This window comes from Petaurus breviceps, unplaced genomic scaffold (genome assembly GCF_028583685.1).
Source record: "Petaurus breviceps papuanus isolate PSGF00001 unplaced genomic scaffold, PetGlider_PUasm1.0 140, whole genome shotgun sequence".
In the NCBI taxonomy this organism is placed as follows: domain Eukaryota; kingdom Metazoa; phylum Chordata; class Mammalia; order Diprotodontia; family Petauridae; genus Petaurus; species Petaurus breviceps.
Window position 1 is genome coordinate 42,935,360 of NW_027185698.1, and position 16,060 is coordinate 42,951,419.

At 37.5% G+C, this 16,060-nt stretch overlaps 1 protein-coding gene across 4 annotated transcripts in view; it reads right to left on the reverse strand.

The window, feature by feature from the left end:
* The window catches only part of RNF4 (ring finger protein 4), an 82,494-nt gene that overhangs the window by 30,128 nt on the left and 36,306 nt on the right, over positions 1-16,060 (reverse strand). For 3 of the 4 annotated variants that reach the window (XM_069070983.1, XM_069070956.1, XM_069070961.1), the window contains exons 2-3: positions 11,032-11,206; positions 946-1,066 (exon numbers count right to left, since the gene is read on the reverse strand). In XM_069070983.1, the coding sequence (XP_068927084.1) occupies positions 946-1,066; positions 11,032-11,040 (130 nt within the window). In that variant the 5' untranslated portion in view covers positions 11,041-11,206. Of the gene's footprint in view, positions 1-945; positions 1,067-10,430; positions 10,491-11,031; positions 11,207-16,060 lie in introns of all 4 variants that reach the window. The other variant, XM_069070972.1, reaches the window with a different exon arrangement.

A 16,060-nucleotide genomic window follows, 5' to 3' on the forward strand; every position in this document is an offset into this window, starting at 1 on the left:
GAAGCATTTTATGACAAGCATCAGGAAAACTGACCATAAAGTTCAGCAGAGATAAATAAATACCCTGTACCCATGCAAATTTGACCCTAGAGAAATAGTTAAGTTATCAGCAATATATCCTAATACTAAATCTCTCTAGTCAACCACTAGGTCTTTTTTGTTTTACTTTTATTAGTCTGCCCTGCCTTGAGTCTGGAATTCAGAACAATCTCTGGAATCCTAGGGATTATATATGCACTACATTACAAATTTAGAAACCTCAATGAAGAATAGCTCCCTATAAATATCCGAAGACAACATTGGCTTTTAATATATCTGATTTTAAGTATCACCAAAAATTCATGCAATACAACAAAAAGCTACAAACAGCCAATTCCTGCTGAAAACAGTTATGAAATAGAGACAACTCAGTTATCCGGACCACAATAAGAACTATTACACGACTCCTAGCAATGATTTAAAATTACTTCACAAGGCAGAAATGATTTGAAAAAGGTCACCTTTTCTGGAAATTTTTAAGACCATTTTGGTGCAGGAAGGAAAAGATGAACACATCTCTCAAGGATAGCATAGCATAAAATTCTTTCCCTCGCACCTCATACTGTTAATTCCATGGATTTAGAATTTTCCTGTAATTCACAGTTTTATGCCCCCTTTATGAAAAAACCAAGGGAGAAGTTTATGGACTTTCACGATGTAACAGCAAGACAAAGAATAAATTTAAAGAAAAAAAGACAGTCTATTATATTACTAATTTTATACACCAGTTGAACCAAACTCTAGCAGTTTTCAAGTTTTAGAAATTGAATGGCCATAATAAAAATTAGCATTAAATTCTGAATAAAAATTTTGGAGATAGATATTTCCAAAATAATTATCAATACTTTAGGTCCTATAATATCTTTCCGAAATAAGAGGTTCCAATAATTTTATTTGTACACTTACCACTTTCTACAAGTTCAATTGGCTCAGCTTCTGAAGTCATCTCAGTTGTTGGACCAACTAAACGTTCTCGTTTTTGAGCCTGTCTGGAATTTGTTGTTCCACCACGGCGCTTTCTTTGAGTCTATTAAGGATAAAAATAAATTAAATGATTAATAGAAAGAGCAAAATTATTTTGACTCAGATATAAGCCTTTACTAGGTATACATTTCAAGTATGGCATTTGAGTTTAATAATCTACTTCACCAGATCAGGATGAGAAGGAGATGTAGATAGGAAGCAGGTTCCATTAAAGAAAACAAGAATGGTTGTAAAAGACAAAATCTGTGTGTGAAATGGGAGGCAAAAAAAGTTTATGATAGCAGCAGTTCATAACTATGTAATGTTGTAAGGTTTATAACTCAAATGTAGATCCGATCTTAAGGCTGCACACCAATATACATCTGGTGTCCAGTCAGGGTTTGTGATCATTTCCTTATCCTCTAGACTGCATCTAGAACAATACCAATGGTTGATACCACATTTTGAGGACATTGATATCTAGAACACAATCAGATGAAGATGACTAGGATGCTGAGGGGACTCAAGATCATACTATTTTAGCACTGGTTGAAGGAAATGGGGATGCTTAACATAAAGAGAAAACTTGTTGGGAGATGATAAGTGATCTTCAAATATCTTAAGGGCTATAATGTGGGAAAAAAGGATTAAATGTTCTACAAGACCAATAGGTAGGAATTAAAGGAAGGCTGATTTCAGGTCAGTAAGGAAAAAAATTTCCTAGCAATTTGAGCTGTCCAAAAATGCAATGCCCTGATTTAGGGGATGGTAATTTGCCAGTTAACATAGTTCTTCAAGTGGAATCTGGATCAGAGGTATCAAACACGCAGCTGCAACACTCCTGAGTACCACAGAAACCAGATTAAAATATAATGGGAAAGGGGCAGCTAGGTGGCCCAGTGAATACAGCACTGGCCCTGGAATCAGGAGGACCTGAGTTCAAATCCGGCCTCAGACACTTGACACACTTACTAGCCATGTGACTTTGGGCAAGTCACTTAACCCCAATTGCCCTCCAAAAAAAAAAGGCAAAAAAAAAAGTGTGTGTGTGTATATATAAAATGGGAAAATATTTAACAAAATAAATACAATTTTAAAAGATGATTTTAATATTGGTGTTTTCTAAGTCAATATGCAGCCTACAGGGATCCTTATGTACAGGTTAGTGGCCTGTGTTTCTATGAGTTCAACACCCCTGGTCTAGGTGACTACTTGTCAGGAATGATGTGGACAGGACTCATGATTTGGGTAGAAACTAAACTGGATGAATTTTCAGGTTCCTTCTAACTGTCATGCTTTGATTTTATGAACACAAATTTGTTAACATATCAAGGCAGCTAGGTGGCTTTGAATTCCAACTAAAATCCTTTGTCATACATTTTAGAATCTCTTGCAAAGTGCTCATCATTCATTTGGAGATCCACACATCATTTTCTGACTTTTCTTGTTTTCCCTACTTAGTCAATTTTTCTTTTGTTTTCATCAAATGAAATAAAGTCTGTTTCAACACAACTGCTCAGAATTTCTTTTTGCTGGAAAGACTGAACAAACTGATTAAATTCGATACATTACTAGAGCCTACTTTGATGCCACAATAGAGTATAGCAGCGATCTTGGGTTTTTCAGCATTTCATCAGCTGAGCTGAAACCCTAGTAGAGCTTAAAAAGATGGTTAAGGTTCCAATTGCAGGTCATTTAAGGTAGAACACTGCTAAATATTGAGAGGTTCATTACCAGAGGGTTGGTCATCAGGCAACTATTTGTTTTAGCCACCCACAGTAAGTCACAATGACCATCTACTCTAAAATGTAGGGGGACTGCAATTATAGAATTTGACTTGGAATGTACCTTACAAGTCAATTAATCCAACTTCGTACTAAAAAGGAACCTTCTCTTTAACATCCCAGGCCAAGATCCAATGGAGAAATGTGCGAAAGCTTTAAATAAAAGAGAGCCCATTATTTACTGAGGAAGTTCATTAAGACAAGCCTAATTGTTGAGTTTTTTTCTATAATAAGCTGAAATTTATTGCTCTGCAACTTCTACGCACCACTCCAAGTTCTACAATCTGGGGTTACCGAAAATAAGTCCAATTCATCTTCCAAATGAAGATCCTTCAGAGAGCTGTCTCCCCTAAATCTTCTCTTTTGGCTAAACACTCTAAGTTCCTTCACCTGGTTCTTATATAGCATGAGCTCTATTATATATATACTCACCACCCTGGAAATACTCCATTTTGTAAATGTACTTCCTAAAATGAGGTGCCCCAAACTGAACAGTATTTCAGATGTGGTCTGTCCAGAAGAGAGTACAGCAGAATCATCACTTTCTTTTTCTGTACAAGATATTTTTCTGAAACAATGTATGGCTGCATTTACTTTTTTTGGATGTCTGGTCATATGGTTTGTAGTCTATCAAAACACAGATCTTTCTGAGACAAAATGCCAAGCCTTTTCCATCTTTCATTGGTTAAGTTTACTTTCTTAACCCAAGTACAGAATTTCACTTTTATTACTATCAAACTACTTTCAACTTATCAGATTCTGCCTAAGATATTTTCAGATCCAGCCACTTTCATCTAACATGAGGTAACCCTCTTATTTTCCTGAATGCTACTAAAGTTCTCAACCTTACAGACAATCAATCATTCTCCCTCAATTCCTATGTCCAAGTAAGTTGTCCCTAATTCAAGCAATTATCAATTCCAGATTATTGCAGTGGACTCTTCATCTTATTCCCTTTTCATGGAATGCTCCTCATCTCATATTTCCTTCCTTCATGCCTTTGTACAAGCTGTGCCCCCAAGCCTGAAATGTGCTATAATTACATCAGAACCCTTACCTTCTTTCCAAGTCAGCTCAAGTATTACCTCCTACATAAGATTTTTCCTGGTCTTCCAAGATGCTTCTGCCTCTTCTGAACCTACCAAGTGACTTCATATATCTTCTTTGTCTATATTTTGCACTTACGCTTGTTGATTTATGCTTTCAATAGAAGTACTGACCTAAGTGCTGAACACCACAAAGCAAGAGACAGACTGCTAGGGAATGCTTCTAGATACCTTCCCTTCAGGTAGACAATGATCTATCTACTACTCTTTGGGTACAACCATTCAATATTCCCAAATCCTACATTATCACCTAGCCTATAACTCATCATCTTGTTTACAAAGGTATAAGCTGAGAGACTTTGTCAAACACCATGCCAAAATCTATGGTAGGCTCTTGATCTACCTATCCAGAAGCCTTATCAAAGGAAATGATTCCACACAAATTTTATATATACTTATACATATATATATATATATATATATCACCAAGTACTGAAAGCCAGAGCAAGTCACTAAACAGCTTTAAGCTTTGCTTTTCTCATTTTCAAGTTATTCCAAAATATCTTTTTATTATGATTATTTATTCAATCCACTATCTAAAACCAGATGCAAAGCATTCAGACAGATGCATTATTTCTCTTAATGTAATGCCATACACAGAAGCTTTCCAGAAGAATGCTACTGTGAACAGCTTTTAAGGTTCTGAATACTCAGTATAGTGATCACTCTATTCAGTAACAAAAGCAAAACATCCATGGAAAATCAAAGTGCAGCATAATTCAAAATACAGTATTCACCAAATTACAACTTATCACAGAAAATCACAATATAATATTCACAACACAGTCTCAAAGTAAAATAGTCACTCTTAAGTTAACTAATGCAATCAGTCACTTATCAGTAGTGTCTACTCTTGCAGCAAAGTCTTGATTAACTCAATTACTCACTTATCAGTAACAATATCTCAAAGTACTCAAAGTGAAATCAGTCACTTATTCAGCAAAGTCTTACTAAGTATCATACACAAACCCTCCACCCCTACAGTCACTAAGTAAACTATAAATCCATAATTACTCAGTACCCAAGGAGAGGTCTTTTCATCTTGACTTGGAAACGGTTCTCAGATTCCCTGGATCCCCTTCCATGGTCCCAGATTCTACCTGGATTCACCAGACTGTCTCCTGGGTTCAATAGCAGGCAGCTCTCAGTTCCTTGACCAGCTCTCTGGGCAGGTCCTGCTCCACACTGAACTTCACAGGGTCTGGCCCATGTTAGACCCTTCACCATTTCAGCTCCAGGGAATTCAAGGTTCAATCAAGCCACAAACAAAGTCTCAGTATCCCAGTCATGGTTCAGTCACTTGGGCTCCTGGGCTCCCGGCTCTGGGCTCCTGTTCAGAAGAAGCTCCACCACCACGAGTTCTCAGGACTCAGTTCTGCATTCTTCTGTAGCTGTTCTGCCACCAGATCTCAGTCTCAAGGAAATTCTGACTGTGCCTCTCTGGGGCTTTTCTTATATACACAGTATTACGTACTTCACTTCCTTCAGCCAGCCTCTTCCTGTTATGTTAGTTAACAGGAGACAGGAATTCATACCTTCTGTTTCCCCAATCAGAGGCCTGATCAGTTAATAAATGTTAAATACCTGCTACTTTTGCCAACACAAAGGGATCTTCAAATTCAAATTATATTACCATTACACTTAACAGTTTTTAATGGAAACAGTACATGTACCTAAGTGACAGAATTCTGTAACAAAATATGCCAATAATTCACAGAACTAGTTTAGCTCTGTTTAGTACCTGTGTGTAACCCTTCCTTATTCTTGCCCTTAGATTACTGATGTAGGATGAGTGAAGATGATCCCAAAGCTCTTTCTGTACTTAAACCCTATATTCCCCAGAAAAGCCTCTATGACCTTGGAAGGTATCCAAGGAAAATTTCTGTTTAAATATTTGGTCCTTCTTGGTCCTAGGCCTTTTGTCTAGGCTTGGAATAAGAAGGTTTAAAAAAGTCTTCAAGTTTCTTATGAGCTATATTGGGGGGGGGGGAGGACAAGGAAGGGATAAGTGAATAATTATTTATATTTATATAGCACCTACTATGATCAAGGCACTGTGCTAAGTGCTTAAAAAAAGAAAAGTATTATGTCATTTAATCCTCACAACAGCGCTGTGAGGTAGGTAGCTTTAGATCTCATTTTCTTCACATTTAACTAATACAGCCAATCCTCAACATCTACCTGTTTAACTAAAAGCATCTGCGTAATGTTATTAGTAAGCTCATTTTTACTTTTCTATTGAGAACCGTGCACATGTGTGGCTATGTGCAGTAGAGGAAAAGAAAGAAAAGTGTGACATGCAGCTTGTGGAGTGGCTCGTATCCTATGAGGTGCTTCACTGGTCTTATTCAACCAGCAGCTGTGAAGAGCTCCCTAGGCATTCACTGCATATTTTCATTATTTTCCTTTAAAACTCAAGTTCTGTGTTGCAATTATGCCTCCTAAGCATAGTGCAAGTCCTTTGGGCTCTAAGCTCAAGCATGCAAAGTCAGTGATATGGCTTAGTGAGAAAGTAAAGGAATGTCTGTATCTGCTAAAGGTTCAGAAATTGTGCACAATGCACAAATCGCTGATAGATTATTTCAAGTTGGTGCTTCTTCACAATCTCCAACACCATCCGCCACCTGTGAAGGACAGTGTCAGAGGTGATGTCGAAACCTCACCTGTCTTGGCGTCTTCTGACAGAAGCAACTAAAGTCCCAACAACCTCTCCTTTGGTTTTCAGAAAGAAGCCAAGGTAAAGAGGTTTGCAACAATATAGATGGCACAATGCCCTTACATTATCATCTGACAAAGCAGAAAGTAAGATGCAGGTTAAAAAATGTTTTAGTTATAAGAATTTTATTTGCTGTAAAGTAATTATGCTACTATAGATTTATGTGTTATGAAAAGGGAGTATTGTCTGAAACCAATTTTTTGAAGTGAGATGTTAGCACAAAAGGTCACAGAATACTAGGGAATTACTAGTGAGAAAAAAGACTCCGTGTTACCAATTTTATTTTGTGTACTGCATAGTTTGTTAGGAAAAATATATATTATCAGATAATATTTTGTTACAAAGAATTATATGCAGAAAAGTATATTTTCAATAATCTCTAGCGAAAGATTACAGTTTCTGGTGGTCATGGGAACTTAATCCCCTATTTCCCACAAGTACAATATATTAACATTCATGGTTTTTTACTTGTGGTTTTTTGTTTTTTTTTTTGCTTTTTGGAAGGCAATTGGGTTTAAGTGACTTGCCCAAGGTCACACAGCTAGTTTCTGTGTTAAGTGCCTAAGGCCGCATTTGAACTCAGGTCCTCCTGACTCCAGGGCCATTGTTCTATTCACTGCACCACTTAGCCGCCCCTCTTTTTGTGTTTTTTCTAAGAATGTTACCCCTATGAGAGTTAAAGATTATATTCTGTTCTAATTTTCTTTTCTCAAGTTGAAAAATGGTGACTTTTAAAGCTTTTTTCCAGGATGTTGAAATTAATAATGTGCTCATCAATTTCTGGTTCACACAAGGTTATTTCCTCTACCAGTCACTGCTCACTGTCAAGGACCAAGTCTACTGTCTTCCTTTCTTCATAGGTTCTCAAATTACCTATTCGAAGAAGAAACTATTAATTTGATACAGATTCTACCTACTGTTAAGTCAAGTCAAGAAGCATTTATTAATGCCTTCTATGTACCAGGCATTGTGTTAAGTATACAAAGGCATTCCTTACTCTCAAGGAGGAGGGTTCAGTCTAGCAGATATAACAATGTGTATACAACTATGTGCAAGCAGGATATATGCGAGGTAAATTGGAAATAAACTTAGAGGGGAAGAACTGGAATTAAGAGGGACTGGTAAAGGCTTAAGTCAAGGAAGTCAGGAGAGGGAGATGAAGATAAAGCATTTGGTACAACCAGAGAAAAGGTATAGTTGGGATATGAAGTCAGGAAAAAGAGAAGGTTGAGGAAGAAAGACAGGAAAGGAAGTTCAGTTGAGTTTTAAGATGTCTATAAGACATGCTGTTCAAAATGTCCAATAGGTAGTTGAAGATGTGAAAGTGGAGCTCATGAGAGAAATGTTAGGGCTGGATAAATGAATCTGATAACCATCTGCACAGAGATGGCAACTGAATCTATGGAGGTGATTTAACTAAGTGAAATAGTACAGAAAAGAGAACAAGGCCTAGAGCACTCTTGGTTGATACCCACATTTACCAAGGCACAATATAAAGATCTACCAAAGAAGCCAGAAGGGAAGCAGTAAGACAAGAAGGAAAAGAACCAGGAAAACACAGCATTTCTAAAATCTACAAAGAAGGGAGTATATCAAGGAGAGGGTGATCAGTGGTATAGAAGCCACAGAGAGGCAAAGAAGGATGAGACTGAGAAAAAGCTATTAGGTTTGGCAATGAGGGGATCACTAATAACTTTGGGTAGAGTTCTTTCAGTCAGAAGCCAGAATACAGAGTTAGAAAGGGAGTGAGAAAAAAAAAGTGAAGGAAAGGTTACAGATGGTATTGCTCAAGGATTAGCCATGAAAGGGATGAGAGAAAGAGATAGCAGGGATGGACAAATCAAATGAGTTTTCATGCCTGGATGAAACTTCCCAGTGAACAATTACAGTTCAATCTTAGCACAACTCAGACAATTTTTCATTCATCCAGAGATATTTGTATTTATTATGTGTAAGACACCATGCTAAATGCTATGGGAAAGTCAAATAAGGTAAGATATGGTTTTGACACTCAAGAAGCATATAATCTAGCAAGATGAAAACAAAGCATATGGAAACAAAATACTGAGTAATATAGAAAGAATTCTGGATTTTGAGTCAGCTAGGCCTGGATTCAAAACACTGCTCTGCCATGAACTCATGGCATACTTCATGAATGAATGAATCCTTACCTACTGTCCCTGTCTCAACTTAGGGCATGCAATTTCTTTTTGTGTCCTTGGTGAAGGATACCATGAACTAAGGGTGTTATCTCATGTGGCTTAATATTTAAGGCAAGAAAGAACATTTTTGTGTGCTACAAATGAACATGCAATCTGTCATACATGAAAGACTATTTAATGCCTATCTGAACAACACTGAAAAAACATACTTGGAAACAAGTTTATATAAGCTGGTTAAATATCTTCACATTTTACTAAATACATAATCCAATTAAGTAAATGAGACACATTATATGCCATAAAAATTAACTTATCAAAAGTAGAGATGTTATTTTTAACTTTCAAAAGTAGAATTTATTCTAAGTAATATGTAATCTAAACATTATGTTTAGAGCTAGTTAACTAGTAGAGATAAGATCTGAACATGTTTTTCTCCCCTAGTATACTGTAATCTCCCTAAGAACCAGGTCTATGTTATAGCTATCTTTGTATCAACATGGTTTTGAATACAGTAAGGAACTTGATATATGTCTGTTGAATGAAAGGGACTAAAGTTTCTAAATCCCACATAAGGATCTGAGTTGGAAAGGACCTTAAAAGATTCCCTAATACATCACACTGATGCATGTACTCCTCTCATCAAAAACCTTTAATAACTTTTCATTACCTCCGAACTTCCTGAACCAGGCACTAAAGAGTCTCCATATCCTCCTTCCAACCTTACCTCATACTACTTCTTCAAATTCACTCACAATTTACAAACTGAACCCTCCCTCTACCAATATCTGACTTCCAAATCCCTCTTTGACTTTAGGGGACAAGGTTAAGGTCTCTTCTACCTGCTGCCAGATGACATGATCTCTTACTTTTTAAAATTGTCATAGAACTTTGTTCTATGACATAGAACCAATCTTCAGCACTAACCTCACTCTACCTTTCATTTGTGTATACTATATCAAAGACGTAGGGCTACAAGGGGCTCACAGGTCACCAAATCCAATTTCTTTATTTTGTAATCAGGAAATGGAGAGAAGCCCAGAGAAGTTGTGTGTGTGAACACACGCACACACATGCGCACACATGTGTACAACATGCCAAGAGCTAGTAACTAGCAGAGATGAAATTTGAAATGTCTTTCTCCCTTGTATACTGTAATCTTCCTTAGGTTACCAGATCTTTACCATAGGCATTTCTATATCTACACTGCTTTGAACATAACAGGCACTTGGTAAATGTCTGCTGAATCAACCATTCGAACCCCACATTAAAAAACTTACATTTTGTTTTTATATAACCTTTTCCAAATCAATCTCTTCCTCTACCCAACAAGCTATCTCTTTTAACAAATTAAAAAGAAAAAAAGTTTAACAAAACCAATCAATATAATGAACTAATCTATGTACAGAATACTCCAAACAAAGACTTCCTTACCTCTGCCAAGATTGAAGGGAGGTGTAGGTTTTTAACTCTTCTCCAGGGTCAAGCTTCTACTACAGTTATACACTATTATCTTTTTTTGTGTTATTCTTTTCAATTATTTTATAGTCATGGTTTCCCTAGTTTTGCTTCCTTTACTCTGAATCAATTCATATAAACCTTCCCATGCTTCTCTTAGAATTCTTCATATTTTATCATATCATATAGCAAAATATTTCATTACCTTCATACATCACAAATGGTTTAGCCACTTCTCAACGGATAGTGATTTTGTCTTGGGTTCCTATCATGAAAAGTGCAGGAAAATATTTTGATGTATATGACCTAGCAGTTGGCTCTCTGACTCAAAATATAAAGATGTTTTATGCAATAAAACCAAAACAAAACAAAAACCTTAATTCCAAACTCATTTCCAGAATAGAAAGCCCATATTTTATAAGACTCAGCTGAGGCCTAGGTCAGAAAGATCAAGTCACTGACAAGTTCAAGGTCAGTAAGTTAGAGGCAGAACTTGAAAAGCACCCTGACTTTCATGCTAGAGTTCAGTTCAATATACCACTAAGTAGTTATGAGAGAGTCTAAGTTCAGAGGCTTAAACAATTGTCTAGAGATCGATATTCTCCTTTTGGTTCTTCCACTAATTCACTTTATGATTTAAGGCAAATAATTTCCTTTCTTTCGGCCTTAGTTCCCTAAAATGAAGGCATTGGAAGAGATAATTTTTTAAGGCTTAAGCTTTAAGATTATATACATTATTTTAGAAAAATAAAATAAAAACCAATGAGATGATTTCTATGGACTTTGTTTAAAAAAAAAAAACTTACTGTGCTCATGATGTTTCTCAGATCCAAACAAGGAGAAAAATGATATATATGTATGTGAAATTTGCCAAAAATATGGCAGCAATTACAATCTTCAAATCCTTATATATGCTTGTAGACCATTTCTTTAGCTTTCACAATAGCCCAAAGTGCAGATTTCCAGTAGTAGTTTTAAAACCTGTTTAAAAAAAAAAAAGATAATATGTAGATAACTGCTACCTATATCACCAATAAGATTCAGCTCAAGACCAGAAGGGTTCTAGGGGAAGCATACTGCTGTATGTACAGTGCTTCTGAATAGAACATTGGATCAAAGATCAGACAGAGAAAAGATCTGATAGTCTTGATAGTCTTATTTGGCAGCATAATATTCGATTTATTAAAAAACAAAAAACCAAACCATTCCCTGCCCCAATCCCAACCAAAACATTAAGCCTGTTACACATACTATGGACCATGCTAAGTCCAAAGGAATGAGTGAAAAATTACCCAAAGTAGCAATTCTTGCCTTAAGGGAATCAACCAAAAAAGAAACTATCCAATATAAGTATAAAAAATTCCTGCTTATTCTTCCCTACACGCAATTGGGGGGGGGGGGGAAGAATGGAAGAGAAGAGAATGTATTTAACACCTGGGAGTGGGGGAGGGAAGGGGTAGTTGAGGGAATCTGGGGAAAACAAACAGGCTTTAAAGGAAAATTTTCCATCAAAAGCCACTTAATACTAAGTAGGCTACATAAATAAACTTCTGTAAACCACACTGTCAGTAAGTCAAGAAGCATTTTAAGTGCCTCCCATATTGCCAGGCATTGTGCTAAGTGATGGGGATGAAAAAGCCAAACAAAACTAAAACCAAATCTAACAACAAAAGTCCTTACTCTCAAGGAATTCACAATCCAATGAGAGAGACAATAATGCAAACAAAATACATACAGGATAAACTGGGGATAATCAACAAAGGGAAGGAATCATCATTAAAAGGTATCAGAAAAGTAGAAGGGATTTTAGCTAGGAGGATTTTAGCTTGAAGTAAGGCAGAAGTTGGAGATGAGGAGGGAGAAAATTCCAGGCATGCAGAATAAGTTGATGACAACAGTCAGGAGATGGAGTATTTTGTGCAAGGAACAGCAAAGAAACCAGTGTCACTAGACTGAAGGGGTGGGGAAAGTAAGGTATAAGACTGGAAAGGTGAGAAGGGGGTCAGGTTATAAAGGGCTTTAAAGATCAAACTGAGAATTTTATATTTGATCCTGAAAGTAACAGGGAACCACTGGAGTTAATGAATGGGGAACATAATTAGATCTGCATTTTAGGAATACAGCATGACAGCCAAGTGAAAGAAGTATCATAGCATGGAGAAACTTGAGGTAGGGAGACCAACCAGGAGGCTAGTACAATAGTCCAGATGTCAGGTTTATGATAAGGACCTGAAACAGAATGTCAGTAATATTAGAGAAAGGGGACATATGTGAAAGATGTTGTTAAGTCAGAATAGAAATGATCTGGCTACAGATGTGGTAAGGGGGAGAGATTGAAGAGTCAAAGATGATATCTACTTTGTGAGTATGGGTGTCTAAGAGTAACTGATAATAATAGGGAAATTAGGAAGAGAGGAAGTTTTAGGGAGAAAGGTAACAGGTTCAGTTCCAGATATGCTGAGCTTAAGAAGTCTACAGGATAAACTGATAAATGGTCAAAGGATATGAACAGGCAGTTTTAGAGGAAGAAATTAAAGCTATCTAGAGTCATATGAAAAAAATGCTCTAAATCACTATTGATTAGAGAAACACAAATTAAAATAACTGTTGAGATACCACCCCACCCTATTAGGATTGGCTAATATGACAGAAAAGGAAAATGATAAATGGTGGAAAAGATGCAGGAAAATCGGAACACTAATGTATTGTTGGAGTTGTGAACTGATCCAATCATTCTGGAGAGCAATTTGGAACTATGCTCAAAGGGCTATAAAACCATTTGATCCAGCAATAACCACTAGTAGTTCTGTATCCCAAAGAGACCATAAAAAAGGGAAAAAGACCTACCTGTGCAAAAATATTTATAGCAGCTCTTTTTGTGGTGGCAGAGAATTGGAAGCTGTGGGGATGCCCATCATTTAGGGTAGGACTGAACAAGTTGTGGTATATGAATGTAATGAACATGACTGTTCTATAAGAAAAGATGAGCAAGTGGATTTCAGAAAAACCTGGAAAGACTTACATGAACTGATGCTGAGTGAAGTGAGCAGAATCAGAACACTGCACACAACAACAGCAACACTGTGCAATGATCAATTATGACAGACTTAGCTTCTCTCAGCAATACAATGATCCAACACTGCCAAAAGACTTGTGATGGAAAATGCTATTCATAATAAGAGACAAATATGGAGTCTGATACATATCAAAGTGCACGATTTTCGCTTTTTTTTTTTTTTCGGTTTTTCTCTCTCATGGTTTTACCCTTGTGTTCTTCTTTCACAAAATGATTAATATGGAAATATGTTTAACGTGATTATACCTGTATAACCTATATTAGATGGCTTGCTGTCTTGGGGAGGAGGAAGGAAAGGAAGGGAAGGAAGGAGAAAAACTTGGAATTCAAAATCTCACAAAAATGAATGTTGAAAACTATCTTTACATGTAATTGGGGAAAAAATAAAATACTATTAAGAGGTTAAAAAAAAAGTCTACAGGACATACAATTTGAGATGTCCAATAGGCAGTTGGAAAGGGGAGTCTTGAAAGTCAGCTGAAAAGTTAGGGTTGGATAAGAGAATCTGAGAATCATTAGCATAAAGATAACTGAATACATGGAAAATGATGAGAATACCAAGCCAAATAATATAGATGGAGAAGAGAACTGGCTTGCAACAAAGGAAACACCACAGTTACCAGGTGGGACCTGGATGAAGATCCAGTAAAGAAGTCTAAGGAGGAGTGGTCTGACAGGTAGGAAGCAAACCAAGGGAAAGCAGTGTCACAAAAACTTAAGAGAGAAGAGAATAACAAGAAGGGGATGATTGACAGTTTCCATAGATGCAAAGAAGTCAAAAATGATTACATTTGAGAAAGTCAATCAAAATTTAAGTTTGGCAGCATTAGTTGAAAAATGAGGGTGGAAGGCTAGACTGTAGAGAATTAAAAAGAGAATGCAAGGAAGAAGTAGAGGCATAGACTGTTAGATAGATATGGACTATATGGCCACAGTAATCAGGGAAGGGTTTTTTTGAGAATGGGGGAGACATGGGCCCATTTGTGGGTAGCAGGGAAACAATCTGTAGGCAGGGCAAGATTCAAGATTATGGAGAGAGCAGGGATGAGAAAGGAGGAAATCTGCTGAAGATGAGAAAGAATGACATTACTTGTGCATCTGGGACAAAGGGCTGAAGGAAGAACTAGTGGAGAAAGAAACATGAATGATGTAAGATGAGAAGCACCTAAAAAAGAGCTCTCAGAAATTGGACTCAAATCTGGCCTTTATACTTGATACTTACTAGCTGTGTGACCTTGGGCAAGTCACTTAACCCCAATTGCCCTACCTTCCGCCCTCCAAAAAAGCAAAAAAAAAAAAAAAAGATTATAAAGGGAAACCACTCTATTAGGGGGTGGCTAGGTGATGCAGTGAATAAAGCACTGGCCCTGGAGTTAGGAGGACCTGAGTTCAAATTCGGCCTCAGACACTTGACACAGTTACTAGCCCTGGGACTTTGGGCACATCACTTAACCCCAATTGCCATCCAGAAAGCAAAGAGAAGGGAGGGAGGAAAGGAATGGAGGGAGGAAAGGAAGGGAGGGAGGGAAGGAGGGGGGGGGGGAAGGGAGGGAGGAAGGAAGGAAGGAAGGAAGGAAGGAAGGAAGGAAGGAAGGAAGGACTCAACTTATTTTCTATGAAATATGATGCAGGGTTCTAAAGTAAGAAAGTAGAGGCAAGGAGATATAGGTTCAAGGAAGAATTAAAAGGTCTGGAAAAGCCCTTTTGATGACTAGGAGAGTAAAAAAATGTTGTTCAGTTGTGCCCAATTATTCATGACTTCATGGATCATACTGTCCATGGGGTTTTCTTAGCGAAGATACTGACATGGTTTGCCATTTCCTTCTCCAGTGGATTAAAGCAAATAGAGATTAAGTGACTTGCCCAGGATCACACAGCTAATAAGTGTTTGAGAAATAAAAAGATTAAGTATAAAGGAACTGCCTTACCACAGTGAGGGCCCAACTGAGTTTATGTAACAAATTCACAGTGCTCCCAGTCAGCAGTGCCGTAATTTTCTCCAGTTTTCTTCAGCAGCATGTGAATAAAATTGAAGGCAATGGCTGGTGGGAGTAATCCAAGACAGGCTTGGTAGCAGCAAGACTGGTGAAAGGATAAGGGGAGCACAGGACTTGAGAGAAGAGGACAGTAAGAGTTGACCTGGTTCACCAAGGGATCAAGATGGTGGAAGGAGGAGAGTGTAGCTAGTGTGTAGGAATGATAGCCTGGAGGGGTTGAGGGATCAGAGGTAATAGAAAAACAGGGCTATGAAGCAGAGGAAAAGGTAGAAAGACATCAGATAAAGAATTACAAAATTCACAAAGGTGGAAATGGAATATCATGGTAATGGCAAAATCAAGAAAGGGTACAATCTATATGTCACTTGAGTGGGATTAAAGAATATGTTATGGGAAACAAGTAATTGAGGAAGTAGTGAATGGTTAAGATGCTTGATGGAGTATCAATATACATGCTAAAGTTCCCTAGTTAGAGGAAGTTGGGGAGGAGAGAAGATTATGAGGTAGGTAATCAGCAAAATGAGGAAAGAATAGTGTCCTTGAGGTATGTGGAATCTTGATTTTGTGCTAAATATGGCTTGAGTGAACCTCAAAAGAGTAATGGAGAGGGGGGGGGAGGGGGGAGGGGGGGGGGAGAGGGGGGGGGGGGGGGGGGGGGGGGGGTGGAGGAAGAGTGAGAGGGGTATGGGAGGGGAGTAAGCGTTGACAGAAGATAGAACTGAATGACGCGACACAGGATGGATCTAGCGTTGAGTGCGTGCT